Source organism: Phyllostomus hastatus, unplaced genomic scaffold (genome assembly GCF_019186645.2).
Source record: "Phyllostomus hastatus isolate PE091 unplaced genomic scaffold, TTU_PhHast_1.1 phas_contig_17, whole genome shotgun sequence".
NCBI lineage: Eukaryota > Metazoa > Chordata > Mammalia > Chiroptera > Phyllostomidae > Phyllostomus > Phyllostomus hastatus.
Window position 1 is genome coordinate 40,957,996 of NW_025333664.1, and position 26,254 is coordinate 40,984,249.

The 26,254-nt window shown below is 38.5% G+C and overlaps 1 protein-coding gene across 9 annotated transcripts in view; it reads right to left on the bottom strand.

Moving 5' to 3' along the window:
- Positions 1 to 26,254, bottom strand: part of RALGAPA2 (Ral GTPase activating protein catalytic subunit alpha 2) — a 386,278-nt gene that overhangs the window by 268,522 nt on the left and 91,502 nt on the right. For all 9 annotated transcript variants that reach the window (XM_045833596.1, XM_045833597.1, XM_045833593.1 and 6 more), the window contains exons 5-9: positions 17,182 to 17,225; positions 14,784 to 14,961; positions 13,896 to 14,011; positions 6,991 to 7,129; positions 4,880 to 5,079 (exon numbers count right to left, since the gene is read on the bottom strand). In XM_045833596.1, the coding sequence (XP_045689552.1) occupies positions 4,880 to 5,079; positions 6,991 to 7,129; positions 13,896 to 14,011; positions 14,784 to 14,961; positions 17,182 to 17,225 (677 nt within the window). The remainder of the gene's footprint in view (positions 1 to 4,879; positions 5,080 to 6,990; positions 7,130 to 13,895; positions 14,012 to 14,783; positions 14,962 to 17,181; positions 17,226 to 26,254) is intronic.

Sequence of the window (26,254 nt, forward strand, 5' to 3'; positions counted from 1 at the left end):
AGTCTATTCATTTCTGATCTCTTTTAGGAAGATTAACCATGAGAGCATGAATAAGAATTAACCACAGCAGAAAGAGGTCCATTTTCCACCCACTACAATCAGGCTGGAATCCCCATTATTATTTGGTATTAGCTAACTTGGTGGTAAATGCAAGAATGAATCTTACTCTTTGGCATATGATGAAGCCTTAGGGAAAGACATATCTGCTTAGACCATGCCTGCACTGCCAGGGCTCAGGGAATTGCTTGATACAGACTACCTTTTAATCCCTTCCCCTCAACCCTCCCTACTACCCTGGTTTCTTTTTAACCCACATCTCAAAGGGAGAGTTGTTCACACTCAAGGTAAGGCTCAACGAGGACACCTGCAAAGTAGGTGTGAACCAGAATGCAACTGAGTGCCTGATGCTACTCAGTTCCCATCATGATGTGCATGCATGGTTGGGGGCAGCCTACATTTTCCCTGGAGAGCTTAAGAACACAGAAAGTATTAAAGTGGTAGTCAACAAATGCGTTTGTACAATATATTAACCTCTGTAGGGCTGACAATTTATGCCATTCACTTTCTCTAACTGTTCATCTCATTAAATGGAACAATTTCAGGAAATCCATAGCCCCATGAATCATTATTACAGGGCTAGTTCAGTAAAAGTGATACTTCAGTAATGTAACTAAAAGAGTTATCATACAAATAAATGTGATTAAGTATCTTACCATCTCAAAGTTTCTTTTTCATTCACTAATGGACTTCTCTGGGTTTTACTATTTAATTAATGTACATATAGAACTAGTAAAACAACAGTTGCTGCCACAATTAAAATCACCATTCTGCTTTTTCTATTACACATTGAAATACTACTGTCTTATAAAAACGAATCATTAAGAAGTAATTCTTCACTGAAAACATTTTAAACTAAAATGATGAACAAAGATTGTTCAGATATAAAAGGAGGTATTGCTGTTATTGCCAACATATTATAGATGCATTGGATATACTTTTTGTTCTTCTATGAAAGACACCAGATTCTCTGAGTGGAAAATAAGCTAAGTCTAGAAGATGCACTAATTCCTTTCTTCCTTGGTGAAAAATACTGTCAAATGTATTACTTTTAATCAAGAGGAAGTAAATTCTCTTTGGGAAAAAAAACACACAACACACACAAAACCCTCCTTATGCATGACCTTTAACATAGTAATAGTGGCCAAAGTGTGAATTCTATTTAGAAGCAGCACTTAAACTAAAGTTTTAAAGGGCTTTCACAAAAACAGTATATTCTTTGAAAAGAAATTTTGGACCACCTGACTTAGACAGTGATGTTCATTTTACATGATTAAAATTATATTAAATTTGAAATTCTGAACAAAAATATTCAGGAGACAAAATGCAATTGCATGTCCTTTTATTCCTGCAACTTCATTTCCAAAGGTTAACATTCAGTTGTTTAAACTGCTTTTTCTCACATATAATGTAAATGAACTGCAGAACACAGGAGATGCATGTGAGATGAGGTGGGAACCACAGCTGTAAGGCAGAGAACGTAATATAGCAGACAACTGGTTAGCAGAATAATGACCCCCGAAAGATGTCCATACCTTAACCCCTAGAACCTTTGAATGTTAATTTATGTGGCAAAAGGGACTTAACAGATATGATTAAATTAAGGACATTGAGATGGCGAGATTATCCTGGGTTATCTGTGTGGTCCTGGTGTAACCATAAGGATCATAAGGGGTAAGGAAAAATGAGACACAGAAAAAGTGATATGAAGATGCAAACAGAGGGAGAAAAGATGATGTGATGAGAGATCATAAGCCCAGAAATGCAGGTAGCCTCTATAAGCTGTATAAGGTAAGAAGACTGATTCTGCTCTAGAGCCTTCAGAAGGAACACAGACCAGCCAACACCTTGGTTTTATTCCACTAAGACTGACTTTGGACTTCTGACTTCCAGAACAGCAAGACCGTATATTTGTGCTGTTTCAAGACACTAAGTTTGTGGTAATTTGCTATAGAGGCAATAAGCAACTAATATAACAGCTTACTATGAGATGTTTTAATAGTCTCTACAGCGACAGTGGCATTTCTATGCACAGCCATCTTCAGGGTGTGGTAGCACTGAGCACAATGGTTGTCTGCCCAGCATCCACTCCCACTCCCTGACAGAACCCCAATGCTTGGTGTGCCTCTTTCCATGAAGCCCACATTGACTCACAAGAAGCTGACCCAATCCACAGTACCAAGGGAGTGTTCTGTTTCATCATGGAAGCAATTGTCCCTCCCTCCTGCAACATTCTCACACCCAGTTTTAAGCTAATCAGTGCCTTGTTATGGTTCTAGAAGTGGGCAGGTAACCTAAGTTGTACCACTTAGACAAAAGGAATGGCTTTGTATTTTCAGTTGTCTCTAAGCATGAACAATGAGCATAATGCCCCAGCTTGGAATTATTGGGAAAGCTGAAGACACACTTGCCAGAGGGGAAAAAAAGGTTGAGTAGAAAAGAGAAAACCGCAGAGAGCATGAGTGAACCTTATTGTCAGCCACATTATTCACTTCTTTTTCATGAGATTAAAATATTTCTTTTTATGTTTTAGTTCAGTTTCGGTTCTGGTGTCCTTTTTCTGTTACAGTGATAAAAATCACCCTAATTTATTGAGGAATTCAGACCTTTATGACACTAAAAAAGAATAAAAGTAGATGACTCACAAGTGTGAAGAGTCAACTAAGGGAAAAAGTTATAACCTTGAAGCAGTGGTTAATTTGCTATTCTTGCAACTTCTCATCATCCAAGTGAGAAACTTATTTTCAATAAATAAAGGTGATGGTTTTTCAAAAGTTAGAAACTAGGTAGGAAAGTTACATCCTTTAGGTGGACTGTTTTGAATTGACTGAAAAACCACACAGATGCATTGTAAACTTTATCAGTGTGATTGAGTTTCTTCTACGTAATTTCACAAAAATTTTTGTCTAGATGACTGGTGAATAAATCTCTCATCGTGGCTCAGAACAAACTATGTTTCCCTGACTTCTGGTGAAATCCAGGCCCATTTTTATTTTCTCTTCTGCAAATTTTCCTTTACCTCCTTTACCCATTTTTCAGTTGGGCCATCTGTCTTCTTATCAATTTGTAGGCACTCTTTATACAGTAGAGACATGAGTTCTGTTAATAGTCATGATGTTAAAAATGCTTTTCACAGTCGACTGCTTGGGCATGGCTTTATGCTATCTTTTTGACACAAATCTTTTTCTATTTTTTCAAATAAAGTCAAATGTAATTTCCTCCATGGCTTGGGAGCCTTATCTCTACTTAAGATGGTCTACTACTTGCCAAATTTATACATTTCCCTAGATTTTTCCCCAAGTTCTTTACTATTTTGTTTTTATAAATCAATCTGACATTTGCTTATGTATGTGATGTGAAGCAAGGAAGTTCTGAGAGAGACAGATAGCCAGGTTCTTTCAGCTTCAGAGCTATAGGTTACATTGCCTATTCAACGCTAAGATAGGTCTTATTCCTTTGAAGAAACCTCTAATTTCTGTCTGGAAGCTGTATAGTTTTTTCTTAATCCCTGAAATTCAAAAGCCTAGATTTGTGTCTGTTTATCTAATTCTTCCTGGGACTCAAAGGCCTCTTAGTCTAAAACATTTCTTTTTGGCTCAGGTAAACTTTTCTCTATACTACTAGTTCAATTATTACTTCTCATTCTTTTCTCTTCTGCCCTCACAATATTTGTATGTTATGTATGAATCTGTCCATAACTCTTATTTATTTCTAATTTCCAAGTCTTTGAATATTTTGCTCAGTGTTGTAGGATATTTCTTCAGAAAACTAATTTTGTTCTCAGCAGTAATCACTACCATCTTTGGTTGTACCTACTAAGTTTTTGTATTAAAAAATTAAGGTTTTTTAAAACATTCAAGTCTTTTGTTGTTTGTACTGATATTGTGTCTCTATTAGACTTCTTTGAAAGTATGTTTTTCCAGTTCTTCAGTCAGTTCAATGGGGCCAGATGCTCTGGACTTCAGTTTAGTACTCCTTCATCAAGGTGCCAATTACCCCTCAGGTGTGTGTACTTTCTCAAGTCAGGCCTAAGTCACACTGCTAGGGAACTCTAGGGCAAACCAGCACTACATAGACCACACTTCTGTCCCTGTTCTTAGAAACAACAACAACAAAAAAACCCCCCTCACAAAACCATAACTCTTCTGTGAAGTGTCTGCTCTCTGACTCCACAAGTGATCCTGCTCTACCTAGCACTAAGTCCCTAAGGAACTCAGAATACTGGTCAAGCCTCATTTGCATTTGACCAAGGCCAGTAAGGACCAGAAGGCCCCATAGAAGAAGTCTTCACCTAATGCCTCAAAGAGAAGCAGCCTTCTCTTCCAGGGACCCCAACAAGGCTCAACAATCACCCCCAAATCTTGAGCTGCTGATCTATTCTTCCTGAGTTCCAGACAGCACTTGGCAGTCTCACAGATCTTCTCCATAGCCTATCTGCACAATTCCTAAGGGCCTTCCAGATACTGGGGACTGGAAAAAAAACAAGACAGGCCCTGTGTAATGCTCAGAAGTCACTGGACCAGAGTGAAGAGGGAAAACTGAGATGGAGCCAGGAGTGTACAAACAACCATCTTTTCAGAATGCCTCCCCTCACCCTCAAGATTGCCTCATCATGGGTATGCCAATAGAGTACAAGTCCTTCTAACTCAAGTTTCTTATGAAACCTTGGCATTTTAGACATAGAATACACAAAGAAACTGAGAAGAACCTGTAAGAAACTTACAACAACCTGTAAGAACCAATAACTCTAATAATCAAATAATTTGTGTCACTGTGTGATATTACATACATATGAAGATATAAAAAGATGATGATGACATACCTGCATAATTTTAGGCAATACATCGCCTCCATTTTTAGTGTTTTGTGCTGTACTTAGATACTTTTTTTCCAAAAAGAAAGTTACAATCCACTGAATAAAAACAACACGTGCTGCCATGTATGGAATTTTTGTACTGTAAATGTTTTCATTGTCTCGAGCTGTAGTAATATACACTGGCTTTGGTCTTAAATGGGGGATATCTGGAAGAAAAAAGAACACATCATTACTTGGTGAGTCTTGACATTATATAACCCCTACAAATGTTTCAGTTTCCAAGTAAATAGACATATATTTGGTTGTATGAATAGCAATAAGATTAAAGAACCAGAAATGATTAAAAATGTCATCTTTTGGAAGGCTTATTTCTAATTCTGCCTCATAATCTGACCAAAATGGAGTGATGGTGGCTGTTATTCCTTACAGCTGTGGTATACAACTATGGAAAAACTAATCTAATCACTCTTCATAAATTTGAGGAATGACATGAGATTATAATAGTGAAAATCTTTTCACATACATTATAGCCAATTAAATATCATTTTATGATAAGAACAAATGTAAAACCAGAAATATACAGACATTTCTTCATCATTTTATTTTAGTATCCAACACTACAATAATAAAAGCAATTGAACTTTAGTCTTATATCCTTTTCTCTTTAGATGAATCCAAGGAAATGGGATCAGTATAATCTACTTTATAGCTGAAAGAATTTCAAAAGTCATGTTTCATTTTTGAGGCATCAGATACCACCATTTCCAAAGTATTATTAAGAGGTCTTTAAATTCCATTATGAATACAAAAATTATGTGACACTGGATTTGAGATAACTACATGCTGTAGTCCACCTCCTACTAATTTTTGTAAATGTTGAAGGAACTGCATGAGACATTAAACGCAAATAACTTTTAATCTTGGAATGTTAACAATATACTATGTTTTCTAAAATGGATATAGATTACTAATAAAATCAGAAACAGGCCCTGGCTGGTATAGCTCAGTGGATTGAGCTTGGGTGTCGAAGGTTTGATTCCCAGTCAGGGCACATGCCTGGGTTGCAGGCCACGGCCCCCAGCAACTGCACATTAATGTCTCTCTCTCTCTCTCCCTCCCACCCACCCTCCCCCCCCTCTCTCTTTCTCTCTCTCCCCTCCCTCCCTCCCTTCCCTCTCTAAAAAAAAAATCTTAAAAAAAATCAGAAACAAAATTTGAAAAAAACATGCATATACATTGCTAACAAAATATGTAACATCACAGTACCCTCAAAGTCAGTACAGCTTTCAAAATGCACCAAGTTTCATCTGTTTTCCCCTTGCTCAAGTGTATGTTTGTTTTACAAATAAACACCCACAGACAACTGAATTAGTTGTCTACATTCCCTAGATGGATTAATGTCTGTGGTGACTTTTCCCCTCTAAAAGTGTTCTTAATTACCCATTTTAACTAATTTCACCTGCTTTAAAATAAGAGGCAAAGGAAGATTTGCCCTACCTCCATCACACTAAGGGATGCTTCTGGCCTATGAATTCTCATTTTTTAAAGAAAAACTTTAGAAGCTAAATGAGAAATTCCCTTATGTTTTCTTCCCCTCTGGTCTTACCGTCCCCAGGATGCCCAATTGTCTAAACGTCTGTCCCTCCATAAGCAGCTGCTGCTAGATGAAAGATCCAGTAAAAAAGAAATGGCATACTATGGGCAGTTGTGTGGTCTGGGGTGGCCTGCCTATGACCACTGACTAAGGTCTGGGATCACCATACGCCACCACCAGTAAGAGAACACTTAAGGAAATGCAAGTTTGTTTGTTTTTTTCCACATTAAAAGATTTTAATTGTAATTCCATCAAAATAATCACAATTCACTTCAAATTATTTCTGAACACAGGAACCACAGTACGCTTTTGTTGTTGTGAGCTGAGATACACCTTAGTTTGTACAAACACTTAAAACACTTAAAATCATTTATTAGGAAATTTTAAGTATCTTACAATAAAGTTAGTGTTAAGTATAAGAATAAATTAACTATTTTACTTAAAAATAATCAAAGGTCACTTTGAAAGAGTCCATACAGCTTCCCCATGGAAATCCTCTGTACACAGCTCAATAAGTACTTACCAAGTACAGGTTTGTAGATGTTTGTTAACTTAGTAAATGATGGGAATAAATGAGGAAGATAATACTTTCGAAACAATGTAAAAAGAAATTTAAAACCAGTATCTTGATTCTCTTTATTCTTCCACTCCAAGCTTGCAGCCTTGGGATAATATGTGGAAAAAAATACATATATTTACATTTCAAATTAATGTATACTAAACTGAAAATGTTATTGTTAAAATTCCTATTGTAATTTAAAAAACGGACAAATAATATTGATAATTATATAATAAAATCATATCTAAAAACTCAGATGACAAAAAATGAATAGTTCAAAACAAAACAGCAACTATGTTAAAAGCAGCATTTTTACTGAGTATTACAAAAATCATCCAATAATGTCACTCTTTGAAACTTGATCTCCAACATCATGCCCCTATTTTTCCACATGTTCCTTGTAATGATTTAACACTCCTTACACCCTTAAAACATCTAGTTAGATATAAAAAGGTGTACATTTTTTTAAAAGATTTTATTTACTTATTTTTTAGAGAGAGGGGATGGGAGAGAGAAACATTTCTGTGTGAGAGAAACATCAATTGGTTGCCTCTCCCACACTCCCAACCAGCAACCTGGCCTGCAACCCAGGCATGTACCCTGACCAGGAATTGAACTGGTTGATCCTTTGATTTGCAGGATGATGCCTAACCCATTGAGCCACACCAGTCAGGGCACAAGGTGCTTTTAATTTTTAATTTATTTTTGATGTTTTTATTGTTGGTCTATCATAGTTGTCCCAATATTCCCTTGTTGCTCTCCCCTACCCTGCGCCCCAACTTTCACAGTCAATCCCCACCCTACTGCCCATGTCCATGAGTCATTTATGCTTGTTCAACTAGACCCGTCCCCTTCTTTCCTCCCTTCTCACCACCCCCCCAACTTCTCCCCTCTGGTCCCTGTTCATATGTTGCTTGTTTCCATGCCACTGGTTCTATTTTGCTCATTTTCTTTCTTTTATTCATTAGATTCCACCTATAGGTGAGATCATATGGTATCTGTCTTTTGCTACCTGGTTTATTTCACTTAGTATAATACTCTCTAGCTCCATCCATGCTGTTCCAAAAGGTAGCAGGTTCCTTATTTCCTTCTGCTGGGTAGTATTCCAATGTGAAAATGTACCATAGTTTTTTCATCCACTCACTTACTTATGGGCATTTAGGCTGTTTCTAGCACTTGGCTATTGTAAATAATGCTGCTATGAACATTGGGGTACACAAGTTCCTTTGAATTGGTGATTCAGGATTCTTAGGGTATAATCCCAGCAGTGGAATTGCAGGGTGAAAAAGCAGCTCCATTTTTAGTTTTTGAATAAATTCCATACTCTTTTCCACAGTGGCTGTACCAGTCTGCATTCCCACCAACAGTGCACTACAGTTCCCTTTTTTCCTCATCCTCGCTAGTACTTGTTTGTTGATTTGGTTATGATGGCCATTCTGACAGGTGTGAGGGGGTATCTCATTGTGGTTTTAATCTGCATCTCTCTGATGGCTAGTGATGTTGAGCATCCTTTCATATGCTATGGGCCTTCCGTATGTCTTCCTTGAAGAAATGTCTGTTCAGATCCTTTGCCCACTTTTTAATTGGGTTGTTTGTCCTCCTGGTGTTGAGTCATACGAGTTCTTTATATATTTTAGAGATCAAACTCTTGTCTAAGGTATTACTGTAGGCAAATATGTTTCCCCATATGCTTGGTTCCCTTTTCATCTTGATGCTGTATTTGGCTGTGCATAAGATTTTTAATTTGATGTAGTCTCATGTGTTTATTCTTTCCTTTATTTCCCTTGCCCTAGAGGATGTATCAGCAAAAATATTGCCATGTGGGATACTTGAAATTTTACTGCCTGTTTTCCTGTAAGACTTTTATGGTATTGTGACTTATGTTCAAGTCTTTTATCCATTTAGAGTTTATTGTGGAGTATGGTGTAAGCTGGTGGTCTAGTTTCATTTTTATGCATGTACCATTCCAGATGTCCCAGCACCATTTGTTAAAGAGGCTATTTTTACTACATTTTATGCTTCTGTCCCCTTTGTCAAATACTGACCATAGAAACATGTTTTTTTTCTGGGCTCTCTATTCTATTCCATTGATCTATGTATCTGTTCTTATGCCAATATCAGACTATTTTGATTACAGTGGACTTGTAGTACAGTTTAATATCAGGTATTGTGATCCTTCCTACTTTGTCCTTTGTCAAGATTGCTGAGTCTATTTGGGGTCGTTTTTGATCCACTGGACTATTTTAATTATTTTAATATATTTTATTGATTATGCCATTACAGTTATCCCATTTATTCCCCTCCACCCAGCACCAACCCTCCCACCAGGATCCCCCCATACTCACCCCTAGTTCATGTCCATGGGTTATACATATAAGTTCTTTGGCTTCTACATTTTGCACACTATTCTTAACTTCTCCCTGTCTATTTTGTACCTACCATTCATGCTTCTTATTCCCTGTACCTACTCCCCCCATCCTCCCCCAACCCCTCCCTTCTGATAACCCTCCATGTGACCTCCATTTCTGTGATTTTGTTCCTGTTTTACTTGTTTGCTTAGTCTGTGTTTTTTTTTGGGGGGGTTGTTTTTTTTTAGGCTCAGTTGGTGATAGTTGAGTTTGTTGTCATTTCACTATTCATGTTTTTGATCACATTCTTTTTCTTAGATAAGTCCCTTCAACGTATCATATAATAACAGCTTGGTGATGATGAACTCCTTTAACTTGACCTTATCTGGGAAGCACTTTATCTGTCCTCCCATTCTAAATGATGGCTTTGCTAGATAGAGTAATCTTGGATGTAGATCCTTGCTTTTCATGACTTTGAATAGTTCTTTCCAGCCTCATCTTGCCTGGAAGGTTTCTTCAGAGAAATCAGCTGCTAGTCTTATGGGAACTCCTTGACAGATAACTCTCTCCTTTCCTCTTGCTGCTTTTAAGATTCTCTCTTTATCTTTAATCTTGGGTAATATAATTATGATGTGTCTTGGTGTATGCTTGCTTGGGTCCAACTTCTTTGGGACTTTCTGAGCTTCCTGGACTTCCTGGAAGTCTATTTCCTTTGCCAGATTAAGGAAGTTCTCTATTTTGTTTCCAAATAAGTTTTCCATTTCTTGCTCTTCCTCTTCTCTTATGGTACCCCTATGATTCGTTTGTTCGAACGTTTCAAGTTGTCCCGGAAATTCCTAAACCTCTCCTCATTTTTTTGAATCTGTGTTTCTTCATTCTGTTCTGATTGGATGTTTCTTTCCTTCATCTGTTTCAAATCATTGACTTGAGTCCCAGTTTCCTTCCCTTCCCTGTTGTTTCCCTGTATATTTTGCTTTATTTCATCTTGCATAGCCTTCACTTTTCCCTCTATTTTGAGACCATACTCGACCATTTTTGTGAGCATCCTGATCACCAGTGGTTTGAACTCTGCATCTGATAGGTTGGCTGTCTCTTCATCACTTAGTTCTATTTTTGGAACTTGGATCTGTTCTTTCATTTGGGCCATATTATTTTGTCTTGGTGTACCCGTTACTTTGTAAGGGGCAGAGCCTTAGATATTCACCAGGTGGGGTAACCCACATTGCTGTGTTGTGACACTGTATGTGTAGAAGGGGTCAGAGAGGGAACAATGCTACTTGCTTGGCTCTCAGCCGGCCTTCAGTCACTTGCCCTGCTACCAACAAGTAAACTGGGCCCTTCTGGTGCTGATTCCAGGGTGGGTAGGCTTGTGCACATTCTAACACCCTGTGGGTCTCACCAACAAACTCTCCTGTGAGGCTGGGAGTTTCTCCCACTGCAGCAATTCCCACAGGTTTTTACAGCCAGAGGTTTTGAGGCTTAATTTCCCCATGCTGGGACCCTGGGTTGCGCGGTGAGTCTGGCTCCCCAGTTGCTCCTCCCGGTTTATCCACACACAAATGTGGGACCGCCTGGTCTGTCAGCTGCTGCCTCACTCGTCTAGTCCTCTAGCCTCCACCTTGCTGCAAGTCTTCTCCTCCCCAGCTGCCCATCTCTGCCTTTCCTGCCAGTCTGGATGAATGTTTCTTCTTTAAGTCCTTGGCTGTCAGATTTCCATACAGTTCAATTTTCTGGCAGTTCTGTTTATTTTTTGTTTTTATATTTGCTATTGTCCTTCTTTTGGTTTTGCAAGGAGGCAAAGTTCATCCACCTACTCCTCTATCTTGGCCAAAAGTTCCATATAAAGTTTTGAAATGGTATTTTAATAGGGATTGCATTGAATCTAAAAAACTTAGAAAAGGCCATTTATTATAAACACAATTATGGAAACAAACCCTTCCAAAGATTCTATTCAATGTTACCTACATGCAAAATCAGTACCAAAAGGTATAGCTATGGAATCTTGAAAAATGCAGTATCCTTATGAAAAGCAATCCACAGGATAGGATAAGCCAGGCCTGACACCCTAGCCCCACCTGTCAGCGAGTCTTAGTACTTGCTATAACACTGAGTGTCCTAAGCAGTTTCCCAAATTCCTTTATAATGCAGCCTACTTAGAAAATGGCAGTAGTCCAGCACCTAAGGTAAAGAAATGAGGGGCTTAGCTGCCCTAGGGCAGAGGATCTCAGAGTCTGTAAACTGCCAGTTCTCCGGGATGAGCCAAGGTAGAAATTCTGCTCTGAGGACTCACCCCAGTAGACAGAAGGGAGCGGATGAGAGGGGGATGGCCATGCCCATACAATTCTGCACACATATTAAAGGCTCACAGTTCATGTAAAAACCTTCCCCTATATCAACAGCATCCTTCCTCTAATGGAATCCTGGGGTATTCATGACTTATCTGAGGTCACGCAACTCATTAATAATATATCTAGAATGAAAACCCAAGTCTCCCAAAACATCAAAGTTTGAGATACTGTATGCTGATCTGTCACTTCTGAACAGATAAGAGTTCACAATCTATGAAGAATGGGCCTGCAGAGCTAAAATGTAGAGGAACTAAAATTCCAGAAGATGAGAGAATACCTCAGTTGGGCTCTCAGAATTTTAGAGCCCTGTGTTTCTGGTGCTGGCTAAAGGAAATGGGAGAGGAGAACAGACAAGATTACCCAGCAGGAAAGAGTATTCAGAAAGAGCAGCCAAAGACTGAATCTTGAGGGACAGCGGAGAGAAACACAGTCCCCCAGTGGAAACTGGAAAGAAGTAAAAGGGAGAAGGAAAGCCAGAAGAAAATATCATGGAAGGAATCTCATAAAGGAAGGGTAGACTGTCAAGTCATCTGAAAAACTGAGTACAGCACAAACTTAAGAGTGTCCTCCCTCTGGACTTGACCATAAGAATCCCTTAATGTTCTTGGACCTCTTAGCAGTGACAAGGCAGAAAGGCAGGTAATAGAGGGTGTCAAGGAATATTAGGGGAGGAAGTAGACTTCACAGAGATTATTAGGTCAACAAACTTGGTTGTGAAATGAAGGACAGAGATTGGACTATACCCAGGAAGAACTCAGAGATGAGAGAAGTGTTTGCTAAGAAAAAAGCACTCAGGAGCTTTTTCCAAACTGTATCAATGCTCAGAAATTCAGACCAAGAGACATAAATCACCTATTGAAATCATAAACTAATGATTTTAGTTTTGTATTCAGTTGGTAAAATAAAGAAATTATGTGACATAAAGCAGGCTTGTGCTGATGGCATGATGAGGTAATTAACTATGCTTTTGTTCAAATCTCCTTGTCTGCTCTGCCTATTCCTAATCTATTATACTCATTCAGCTTCAGGGCCTGCCTCGTCTTCCATCTGTCTCTCTAGCATAGAGATCAGGGTTTGGGAAAGAGTAAAGAAGCAAAAATAGTTTACTAGGCAATGAAATAATAATAATAAAAAATATATATATATAGGCCTCTGACCTCAGTTCCTGGCCACAAGTACTGGGCCCTAAAACCCCTATAACTTCCTAAGTTATGAGAGCACTAGGAGCACCTTCTGTTCTACTAAGGTGACTCTGGGTGGGCTCCTGGATGGCTCCTGAATGAGGGCTGGTCACCAGAGAGACTAAGCCACGATTAGAACTTGGAATTTTTAGATCCTAGCCACCCCATTTCTCCAGAAATGAGAGAGGGACTGGAACTGGGTTAATGATAGATCATGCCTATGGGGAAAAAAACCTCCATAAAACCCAAATATAGCAGGGGTTTTAGGAAGCTTCCATGTACCAGTGACATACCGCAACTCCATGGGGACAAAAGCTCTTGTACTCAGGCCTTTCCCTTCATGTGGCTGCTCATCTGTAGCCTTTATCATATTCTTTAAAGTAGTAAACATGAGTAAATATTACCCTGAGTTCTGTGAGCTCCTCTAATAAATTAATCACATTTAAAGATGCAATCATAAGAAGCTCTGATTTGTAGCCAAATTGGACAGAAGTTGTGGGTAACCTGGGGACCTACTACTTGCAATTCGTGTCTGAATAGGATGGGAATAGTGTTAAGGGGCTAAGATCTTAACATGTGGGCTCGGATGCTATCTCCAGGTAGACAGTGTCAGAATTGAGTTAAATTGTGGGACCCCAGCTGCTGTCACAGAGAATTGCTTGTTGGGGGTAAAAACCCCATACATTTGGTGACCAGAAGCATCACACGTGAACTGTTATCTGAAAATGTGGTAATAATATTACAGTAAAGGAGATACACAGATGGAGAACTGAATTTTTCCTTTTACCTGCACACTTACATAAAATAGTGTGTATGCCTGGAATTTGCTGAAGTGCCCTGGCCAGACTCTATGTTTAGTGAAATAGCACATAAAATCACCTCAAATAAAAAGCAAAGTAGAAAATGTGAGCAAACAGAAAGAAAAGAGAGAATGTTTTCTCTTTCCTACTGAGAATAAGACCATCACTTAATTATCTACAATTTGCTCTTACCTGAATAACCATATACTTCAATAGTATTTGGAGAAAAAAGCATGTTTGGTCCTCAGCTATCTTTTCCCCTGATATGGCTGGCAGGAGTGGAGTGATTTCTTCTGGATATATCTTTGCTGCAGAGTGGAAAATAATGAGAGTCTTTCATCACAGTTAAATTTTAAACAGGATTTTTAAAAAATGGCCTCTACTAAAATACATGTATCCATTTATTAGAACTGCTCACATGGACCAAGCCAGTGTGCATGAAGGGCTTAGAAGCATGATACGGAAGCCACAAAGCCACCTGTCCCACTGCACCATTCTTTCCCCTTTCAAATTCTGCTTTGGTCATCCTAACATCAAATACCTCTCATTTGGCAATAAAAGTGACAGGTAGTTATAAATCAATGGCCCTAACAGGACACAAATGGCTGCCATTAATAGTCCCATGAGGCATATACCGTCCTCCCGTTAATGTTGCATGAAAATACATAGCTAACAAAAAAAAAAACGTTGGTAAGCAAATGAATGAAACGATAGCAATGAGGACAACAGACAGTAAATACTTTGGATAGTGGATTTGAATTACATTACCAGTCACAAAAACACTCCAGACATACCAAGTGTCCCTACTTCCTGCTTTTGCCAACATCTGTCCTACTCTCTTCCATTCCTGTTCCCACCACTTCAGTAATTTTCTCTTGCCATCATTTCATATAAAATAGGTTTAAGTCTTTCAATTCAAATATGTATAAGAATCTACCATGAATATGAATGGGAAATAATTCCTGTTCAAAATTCATTTATGAAATCAAGATTTCTATTCAAGAAAATGGCAAACCAAGGAATTCCTCAATGTAACTTTAAGAGTCATTTCAACCTGTAAGATCTGCTCATATCACTCACCATCAGCTGTGCTAGGGCTTGGACTGATGAGTGTCTCCAGAGTACAGGGCCCTTTGGAGGACATGATTGCTGGGAAACCAGGCACGAGGCAAGCAAAAATCAGCACCTGCTCTTCTGCACAGTTTGTTTGAAGTGCTTGAAGCCACAGAAGAAACAACTTGATTCCTTCACATCTTATCTAAAAAAAATAAAAGCAACAAAATTAAGCATATGTACTTGTGGAAATGCATTGCAATGTAGCATCAGTTCTGAGGAAGAAAAACTAGAAGTGAAAGGTATTGTTAAAGCACTGCGCTAAGTTCTTTACTTGGTGACAAGTAAGGAAGGATGCTGCAATACAGCACAAGGATTAAGACCTTGGGTTCTGGAGCCAGGGTGCCTGGGTTCAAATGCAGGCTGTGCCCCTTTCTAGCTTAGCTGTGACCTGTGGAGAACCACTTAACTTCTTTATGCCTTAGTGTCTCCAACTGTAAAATAGGGATGATGATAACAGAATTTACCACAAAGTACTGGTATAGGATTAAATGAGTTAGAAGAGTGCCTAACTCACAGTAAGCACTATTTATTTCCTGTTGACAATATTTCATTCTTAAAGGCACAATCCCCATATCTTGAACACTCAAATAACCGTGAAAACAATGCAAAGATAATCTTCCAAATTCACACTGTGCTTTGGACAGCACTTATGTCATGTCACTACAATATGCACAAGTACAATGTTCTTGTATATCTGAATGTTTAGAGCTAATTAAGACCTTAAAGAATTGACTCAATGGGATGAAACAGCTCTCCAGCTTCCCTGCCTTATGTCCCTACTCTATTCTCTCAACACCTTTGCCATGCTCTGAACGGTGTTTTCTATACATCTATAGAGGTAGATGTGTCCTCCTTTTACCTCTAGACTTACTTTCAACTTCATTCCATTCCAAGAATTTATAACCACAGGTATTTCCATTTCTATATTCCTAAATGGCCTAAAAGATAATGTCAATAAAAGAAGTTAAATAAGCAAAAGAGATGAAAAATACATCAGACACAGATGAAAGATTAATGAACTCCAAATGCAGGTAACTGAGGAACTGCCTGATTTCCTTTCAATTACACCAAGCTGTAGATTCCTCCAACAAGCCAAATAGGAAGCTCTGCAGAAAAGCCAAGAGAAGGAGAAGACTCCCAACCCAAAATAAAGAAGGGAAAAAAAAGAGAGAGAAGGAAAAATCTGGGCTAACTCCCCAGACTAGACGGATGACAGTGTTCCTCCCATTAAAAGTGAATTCCACAGCACAGTTTCAGACACACTTGTGGACTCACCACTTCTCTGCACAAAGCTCCATGCTCACTCACACCTGTCCTCTCCCAAGCATTGAAATAAGTGGTGACATTGGTGAATGCATAGTATTATTCAGCATTAGGCCAAAAATGATATGGCTCTATATATACCTAACTAAATTATATTAAATTTAACAAGAGGAAAGTTTCTTTAAAATTCTATCATAAATCTTCCAATTTTTATGTTAACTGTTTTTAAGGTAACTAAACATAAATAAGGCCAATAAGAAACATGAGATAATGACCTGGCAGTTTTATACTATTAATTAAAATAGGAGGGACAAAATATGGTATCTATTGTGAAGCTAGGAATAGCTTGTCTCCTTTTTTCAACATGTAAGAAATACTTAACTTACCAAGATTAATTGGCTATGATGTTTTAAGCTGCTATAAAACACAAAATGCATTAGCTTATTAAAGGCACACATATAACTTAATGAGCTATGAGTGAATTACCTTTCATAAAACACACATCCAAAGCTGGCTTCTCTTGTCAATGGTTTTTAAGTGCCATCTTATCCCAGCATCAAATGGTGTGTCATCATAAAAGGCATATTCATTTTAATAAGCCAATTTTAACTTAAATTATAAGATCAATCTGCTGTAAATCAATAAATACTCAAAAGGAAGGTTTTGTTACTCTTTTCCCACACAATGGTGCTCAAAAATAATTCATAGACAACTAGAACTTTAACAACAAGATTACTGGGGTGAACAGAATCAGGCATGTTAGCTCTGAAGCTTAGCAAGGAAGTAATCAACCCCTTCCCTTTCTGATGATAAAACTGGAGCAGTTAGCACCTTGCCATTGGTTCCCTAACTGTACACAGCAGAATCAAAATTAGAACTCAGAACTCAACTTCCAACCCCAAGCCAGTTTCTCCTAATTATATTTAAGGTGTCTATTACAAAAGTTATGATGGAAGAACAAAAATTCTAACAAATATTAGAAATATAATTTCTCAATTAAAAAAATAAGTAAAGTGGTTTTCATGGTGGCCTAGTTTTATTAATTTATGGAATAATTTAAGATTAAAAATACCATTACATATTCATCTAAAATAAATACCTTAATAGAATTTGCAGTGTGTAGAAGCTTCTTTAAAGTTGAGCCTGGAAGTTTAAAACAATAAATCAGAAATAAAGCATATAAATTTGAGATCTATTTTTAAAAGATTAGTTTTAGAGAGAAAAAATGTTCTTACAACAAAAGACATATTATATATATATATATATTTAATGTACTTTTAATGGTCAATTTTTCCAAACATTAAAATATTGAAAAATTTTTAAAAACTCAATATTAGAAGTATTAAAAGTATTAAAACTCACATTATTTTAAATATTTATAAAACAGAATATACTATAATTTTGCTTTCCTGGCTTAATGGAACCAAATTCATCAATATTTTCTAAATCTACTTTCTTGCTTATCTCATTTTCAATTCCAAGAACGACCATTCTTGATAATTTCTCCTGAGATATAAGTGTCAATTTTTTAATTTTACTTTTTATTGTATTTTTCCATTACCATTTATCTCCTTTCTATTCCTCTCCTCCTCACCCCCACAATGAGCATACTTGTCCACATAAGAAGTGACAATCTTTTAAAGATCTTTTGAAGGCCATAAGTTCATAAAGATAGTTCAAATATAAATTTAACATTATAAAATCCTTTATTCATTTTAATTTTTTAAAAACTCCCTCTATATATCATGCTACAAACTAAAATCAACAATCAATGGCAGTATACCACCAGGAAAGAGACAAAAACATAGAGAAACACCCTCTTTGGTGCTGGTGTGTGAGGTCTACCAAACACTGACAGTGGAGCAGGAACATAGACCTTCTGGCATTATAATGTCTAACAAATACAAGGGAGCAGTAGTCCACTGGAGTAATCTGAAATTAACAAAAATTAACTCAAAATGACTCAAGGAACTAAACGTGAAATAGGTAAGTATAAAACTTCAAGAAGAGCCCTGGCTGGTGTGGCTCAGTGGGTTGAGCGCTGGACTGTGAAGCAAAGGATCACCAGTTCAATTCCCAGTCAGGGCACATGCCCGAGTTGCAGGGCAGGTCATGAAAGAGGCCACCACACATTGATGTTTCTCTCCCTGTCTTTTTACCTGCCTTTCCCTCTCTAAATAAATACAATCTTAAATAATAAATAAATAAATAATAAAAACTGAGCAATACCACTGAACATATACCTCACCACATAGTGACAGCAAACAGCATATGAAAAGATGCTCAAGCTCATTAGTCATTAGAGAAATTCAAGTTAAAACCACAGCAAGATACCATTACCACTAAACTAAAAAAGCTGAACATATCAAGTGTTGATGAGAATTCTCATCTTCCTGGTGGAAATGTAAAATGGTGCAACCTCTTTGGAAAACAATCTAGCAGTTAAATATATACTTTTATATGATTCGGCCATTCCATTCTTGAAATAAGAAAGCACATGACCACACAAAGACTTACATGCAAACAAAAAAGCTTTATTTGAGGCCAAGTACTAGAAACAACCCAAATATTTATCAACAAATGAACAAACTATGTTATAGCCATATAGTGGAATGCTGTACTACTCAGAATAAGAAGAAATGAACTATTAATATATATACCAACACAGATGAATCACAAAATAAGTAAACTGAGTGAAAGCCAAACAAAGAAGAGTACACACTGGAGGATTCTATAAGACTATAGAAAATCAAACTAGTCTATAGCGGCAGAAAGCAGATCAATGGTTGCCTGGGACTGGGGAATAACATGGGGAAAGGTGGGAAAGGATCATGAGAAAACTTTGGGGAGTGATGACTATTCATTATCTTGATGGCAGTAATGGTTTCACAGGTATACATCTATGTCAAAACTTAGAAAAACGTACATTTTAAATAAGTATATAAATTATACTCCAAGGAAAAAATCTGTTTTTTTTAAAAATAAAAAGCAGAGCAGGTAGCCTGGAAGTAACTCAGTGAAAGATCAGGAGGATGAAGGTTGCAGTCAGACAGAGGTCAACAGGTGACAATGGACCAGAAGATAAAGTAAGGAAACCACAGAGGATGTTGGGATCAAGGAGTTAATGGGTAACTTGGCATAAAGAAAAAGAACTGGGAGAGAACAAGGCATTAAAAAAAGAGCAAGAGGACATGGCAGCAACAAGGAAGAAGACAAGGTATCATAGCCAACGGAGAGAGATTTCCACAAGGGAGATAGTGGATAATGCCTGGAATCAGCCTTAGAGGAAAGAAAGAACATTCTTTTTACCTGCATACCCCTGAGGAACACAGACAAGCCTCAGAGAAAAGCCAGGTTTCATATGGCCAAAGAGATGAACACAAGAGGCTGAATCAGTAGGGCTGTTGCTTATCCCATAAAGAGAATTTCCAGAGGGAAGATCACAAAGTGGGAAGAAGGGGAAGAGATGCAGACACTGATGGTAAAAGCACTCCAAAGAGGACCCTGAGTAGACACCAAGTGAGCTGAGGAAGCATTAAATCCAGTTACCCCGGCAGACATGAAGGCAGGCAAGGACCCTAGATTTCACTTAGCCGGGTTCTGATGCACCTCTAAAGGAGTCCTAGCATGAAGGACATTGGAAGACCATGCTGGCTCAGAAAGAGTGAGCTATGGTGTAGCCTGTCAAACTCAAGGCCTGTCAAATTCAGACTCCTGAGGAGAGGTTAGAGCCCAGTGAGCCCTAGAAACTTTGAGAAATGAGGCTGCTCAAAGGTCATGTTCATATCCCTGGTAATATGAGGTCACTGAGTAGCCCAAGGCATAAAGCCAGAGCCACCCTTAAAAGGTCATAAACAAATGTGCAGTTTAGTTATGTCCTTGGTGTTTATACTATGTATGAGAAAAATCTAACTGAGCAAACTAGATTCAATTATGACTCATATAAAACACATATGAGGTATTGTACATGTGTGAATTTTTCACTACCTGAGCCCACTCCTTTAAGTACAAGGTTATTTTTAACATTTTTTACATAAAACATCTCTAGCATAAAATATATCCTTCTACCCACTCAGCAAATATTTACTGAATATAGGCACAACACTGTACACTGAATGGGACAGGAAATCTGCTTTCTAGAGGCTTGTGAGTAGTAAACCCTCTTAAAGCAAACACACATATAACTTGAGTCCTATAGTGATGCCACACGAGCACATGAAGGGGTGCCACAGCATTCCCTTGCACCGAATATCCCTGGTTTGCTGATGTGCCCTTCTCTGTCATCTCCTCACTCCGTGTCAATTCCATTATTTCACAGAGATAAGACTATAAGCAGCCACCTTTACCCACCATGATTTATTTGGCCTAAAAATGACTTCAGGAAAATTTTGATAAATGATTCTTTTCAACTTGTAATCAGTAATGAAATTTTATAAATAGCAGCAGCAAATATTTGAGTAGCAAATAAACATACATCAGACTTGATGAGAGCTGTGTCAACTATTTCCCTAATCTTCTTACTCTCTAAAACACGACTTGAAGCAATATCTCTAACTGCCTGGAATAATGAACCTGTGTTCATTACACACTGCAAAACTTAAAAGTTCAAAGATGTGTCCTCACTCAGTGATTTATATAGCAATGATACAGTCTTTAAAACCATAAACAAAGAGAAACTTTAAGACTATTTTTTTCCTTCTAAAAAGAGTTTTAAGAGAATTAGAATGTCTCTTTTTCCTGAAGACCCAATAAGACGGGGTGATTAAGAAAAAAAACTTCAAATACTGTGGCAGTTGATGTTATAAATTACCTTCTTTCTTCTCAGTATAAAATGTAGCTATCCAGTAGGTCTGAGAGCTTTTAAGACTTGCCATAATACAGACACTGCTATTATTTTAAGCTTTTATGCTTAGTATCATTGCCATTTGTAGTATGAGAAAGCAAGCAAACTGAATCAGTGGTATGTAAACCAAGCCTTAAGTCTCTAAATATATATCAGAGCACCTACTCAAAATGGCAAAGAAGGTGGAAGTTGCATTTACCCTTTTTCATGACCACGTAAAAATTACGACTTAATTATAGAATAATCAACCTGGGTAACCATCTGAAGACTAGCTAAAGAAAAGTCTCATAATTAAGGATGTACAGAAAAAGCCACATGGAGGCTGGTAGGGAAGTGAAGGCACAAAACGGGCTAGCTCTGAACCATGTGCAGCAGTTGAGAATCCAGAGGGATATCTCAGCTACTGAGGTACCCCCTGAGGAACGTTGTGTCTCAACCCCATGGGAAGCTCCCTAGCCCAAATCACCAGTGCCAGGAAGAGGAACATCTGGCAGTGAAATTCAGCAGGAATTCTACCTGCCTAGGTGAGAGGGAAAGTTGCTGGAAACTCAGGTGTCCTCTTAAAAGGACAATGCACAAAATCCCACTCACAGGCACTCACCCTGAGCTCTAGGTAAGGGAGGGTAGCTGTGAGGGTGCTTGAGGCACACATGGAGAGACTGAGTTATGCGGCTTTGAGGAGAGGGCCAGAGAGACAGCCGCTAATGTCCCTATGTTGAGTCCCTCTCTCACACAACACCCACAGAAGCCATGTTTCCTGGGTAGAACACTCCCCACAACAACATCAGCCTAAGAAACTGCACTGGCCACACCCTGAACAGCACCCAGCCTGGGTCTGTGCTGCAGTGTTTCTTAAAGAAGTCTCAAAGTATTCTGGCTAAGCTCAGGGCATGCCTGTTACACAGAAAAAGAAACTGAGTTGTGTGACTATCAGGGCAAGGGCATTTTTCCATTTTCATTCTACCCCTGCCATACTTCCTGTGTTGACCCCAACCTGTATCCTCACAGCATTATCCTAGAAAGCTCTACTAGCTCCATTTTGGCAACTCCCTGAGGCCTTACCCTACCCAGTTTACACACCACTGTAGTCTCTGCAGGTGGTGACCAGCATGGGCCCACATTACAGTTGTTCTTAAAATGGGGAACTCCAGGCAGACTTGGTGGCTGCCAGAGACATACATGAAGAGGCTGAGTTGTGCACCTTTAGAACAAAGGCCATCTTCCTGCATACCAGATGAGCACCACCATTCCTGTGCTGAGTCCTCCCTTCACATAGCCAAATTTTTATCTGCTTTAGCCTGAAGAACTCTACTGGCTCTACCCTGATGACACCCTGAGACCATGCCCCAATTCAAAGGTCCCCAGGTCCCAGGTGGCTGGTCTCAGTGTACCCTGAGACTTTTGCTGAGTAGCCTCAGACTGGCACTGGTGCCTAGATTTAATCTGTATGGCTCTCGGGAGTGGGGTAAGGGTGGAAAGAAGGTGAAAGGACTAGTCAAGGAGTATGCATTAATGACCCATGGACATGGGCAACAGGGTGGGGAATGGCTGTGAGAGTAAGGGGGTGGGGGAGGATAGACTGGAACAGAGGAGGGCAAAGGGGGAAAAACTGGGACAACTGTAATAGAATAACAATAAAATATTTAAAACATAAAAATAAAATAAATTAGCCATAAAAAAAAAGGAAAGAATCTATGTTGCTCTTACCTGTTGATTCCCTGAGAACCTACCCCAAAGGCTCTTTCAATGGTAGAGCTGAGCAAGGACCCAGCAAGCAGCAGAAAGTCTCAGGGTGCCCTGGGACTTCTGCTAACATGCTCAAGGCCTGGTACTGGTGGCAGCCAGCAGCAGGACACAGCTTGGTCCCTCCCATGCAAACCCAGGCCCAGCACAGGCAGCAAACACTGTGGATCACTCTGTAGCTCCTAACACATAGCCTACGGCCTGTCATAGGCAGTGTGTGACATTAACCTGCACTGGAGTCCTCCCCAAAAGGTCCAAGAATGAACACACCTGGTGGCTGGCTTCAGACCACAACAAAGCAAAATCCAGTTAGCTCCATAGGACCATACCCACAGGGAGGTTTTACAGGCACCAGACCCCACTGAGGTGAATTCTGCTACATGGGGTCAGGCCTCACTCTTACACTATGGCCATGACCAATCCTCATGTTACCGGGGAGAGACCCAAGTCAGGGTTCCCAACCCCTACCTCAATCTTCCTCCTCAGTTCTTGTCTCGCTTGCAAGAGACGAATTTAAGCAAGAGACAAATATGTATTATGGAAATGAGATAGTAAGCTTATTTATGAAATACATATGAGCACAAAGCTTAAAGCAGCAGGCACCCGGCTAATCTGAATGCCCCACGTATAGAGGAAATAAAGTCGTTAGCAAGTTTTTCTATACACTTGAGCCGAGGTTACAAGTGGGTACTCAGCTAATCTGGTGCACCAACTCCTAGGGTTTGGGGGTTATATACCTCAGTCAGCTTCTAGGTTCCCTCTCCTCCTTCCCCTTCTAAACCTCAGGAATAATGTACAGGTACAAAGGCTTTTTTTTTCAGCTAGTGAAGGCTCTTTGTCTTAATAGTTAGTGAAATTGCTACAGAGACTCTCTTTCCCAGCACAGAGTCTCAAAGACTCCCTTCCTCCTCTGCTATCTTTGCTTGTGATGTTCTGAATGTCCAGCAGTCTTATCAGACCAGGCTCATAATTGCTGAGCCAACTGGTGAGCCATGTCTTCCTCCTCCTCCCTACCTTGGTTTACTATCCTATACTACCTAACACTCACAGCAAGCCAGCCTGAGGGTCAAACCCACACATGAACATGCCAACAGCAACCAAGGTTCAACTACAACAGAAGGGCTCATACTACCCACACAAAGAAAACTCCAGGGTACCTGAATGAAATAATCAGGGAGACTACACCACTGGTTCCCACAGTCATCTACTGATAAGGCACCTGGCCAGCACTGGGAGAGTAGCAGATCTATCTAATACAAAGAAAGAAATGCAGAAAGGCAGCCAAAATGGTGAGACAAAAAACATGCCCCAAATGAAAAAAGGAGAAACCTCCCCTGCCCAAAAAAAAGAACTAAATAAAATGGAGGCAAACAATCTACCCAATAGAGTTCAAAACAATGATTATAAGGTTGTTCAAAGAACTTAGTGAGAACTCAACAGAAAAAGAAGTCAGAAATGAATAATACAATGTCTGAAATGAAGAATACACTAGAAGGAATCAAAAGCAAATCAGATAAAGCAGAGGATCAAATGAGCATTCTGTAATACAATGTAGGGGAAAACACCTAATCAGAGCAGAAAAGAAATTTTTTTAAGAGAATAGTTCAAAGGACCTCTGAGACAAAATCAAGTATAATATCATTTACATATTAGGGGTGCTGGAAGGAGAAGAGAGCAAATGATTGAGAACCTATTTAAAGGAATGACTGAAAACGTCCCTAACCTACTGAAGAAAAAATACATACAAGCCCAGAAGTGCAGAAAGGTCAAAAAGGTGAACCCAGAGAGGCCCCAAACCAAGACACAAAGTAATTAAAATGGCAAAGGTTAAAGACAAAAAAAGAATCTCAAAAGCAGCAAGAGAAAGATTACCTACAAGAGAGCTCCCATAAGACTATCAGCTGATTTCTCAGGACAAACTTTGCAGGCCAGAAAGGATGGCCACAAAATACTCAAAGAGATGAAAAGCAAGAACCTACAACAAAGACTGCTCTACCCAGCAAGGCTACCATTTAAAATTGAAGGAAAGATATAAAGCTTCCCACACAAGAAAAAGCTAAAGAAGTTCATCACAACCAATATTACAAGATATGTTAAAAGAACTTCTTTAAAGAAGTAAAAAAGAGGAACATTAATATGTATCATAAAAAAGCAATAAATACATACCTATCAATAATCACTTTAAATGCAAATGGCTTAAATGTTCCAATAAAAAAACACAGTATAACTAAATGAATAAGAAAAAAAAACAACCCATATATATGCTGTCTACAAGAGTTCCATTTTAGATCAAAATACACAGACTGAAAGTAAAAAGATGGAAAAGATATTTCATGAAAATAGCAACAAAAAAAGCTGAGATGGCGACATTTAAATAATTAAACAGTAGAATTTAAAACAAGCACTATAATGACAGGGTACTACATTATTATAATGATACAGGGATAAATTCAATAAGGGGATATAACCCTTGTAGACGTTTATACACCCAATATAAAAACACCTAAATATATAAAGCAAAGATGAGTGGACATAAACAGAGAGTTCAACAGTAATATAATCAGTCATAGTAGGGAATTTAACGCCCTATTGACATCAATAGACAGATCTTCCAGACAGAAAATCATCAACAACAATGACGACAACAAAAACTCCAGCAACCTCAACTAACACATGAGATCAGAAGGGTTTAATTGATATTTTCAGGGCATTTCACCCCAAGGCAGCAGAATGTACATTCAAGTGCCATAGAACATTTTACAGGATAGACAACATGTGAGGTCCCCAAAAATGTCTCAACAAATTTTAGAACCCTGAAATTATATCAAGCATCCTCTTCAACCACAATGTTATGAAAACAGAAATCAATTACAAAAAAAAAAAAAACCCCACAAAGACCTGAAAAACACACAAATACATATAGGCTAATTAACATGCTACTAAGCAATGAAAGAGATCAAGGAAGAAATCAAAAATATCTTGAGACAAGTGAAAATAAAACCACAACAACCCAAAATCTATGGAACACAACAAAAGCAGTCACAAGAGGGAACTTCATAGACTACAGGCCTACCTCAAACCCCCCCCCACAAATAAATAATGTAATGTTACCCCTAAAGTAGCTGGCAAAAGAACAAACAAAATCCAAGGTGAGTACAAGGAAGGAAATAATAAAGATCTAAAACAACAATTAAAAAGATCAACAAAACCAAAAGCTGGTTCTTTAAAAGATGTACAAACCTTTAACCAGCTTCATCAAGAAAGAAATAAAGAAGGCCAAAATAAATGAAATCAGAAATGAAAGAGAAGTGAAAACTGACACCACAGAAATACAAAGGATTTTAAGAAAATATGACAAACTATATGCCCCAAAATTGGACAATCCAGAAGAAATAAATGTCTTCCTAGAAACATACAATTTTTCGAGACTGAATCAAAAAGAAATAGAAAATCTGAAGAGACCAATTACAACCAATAAAATTGAAGCAGTAATAGAAAAACAAAAAACAAAAAAACACGTCTTCTCCCACCAACCCAAAAAAGGTCCTGAACCAAATGGCTTCACAGGTGAATTTCAGCAAACATT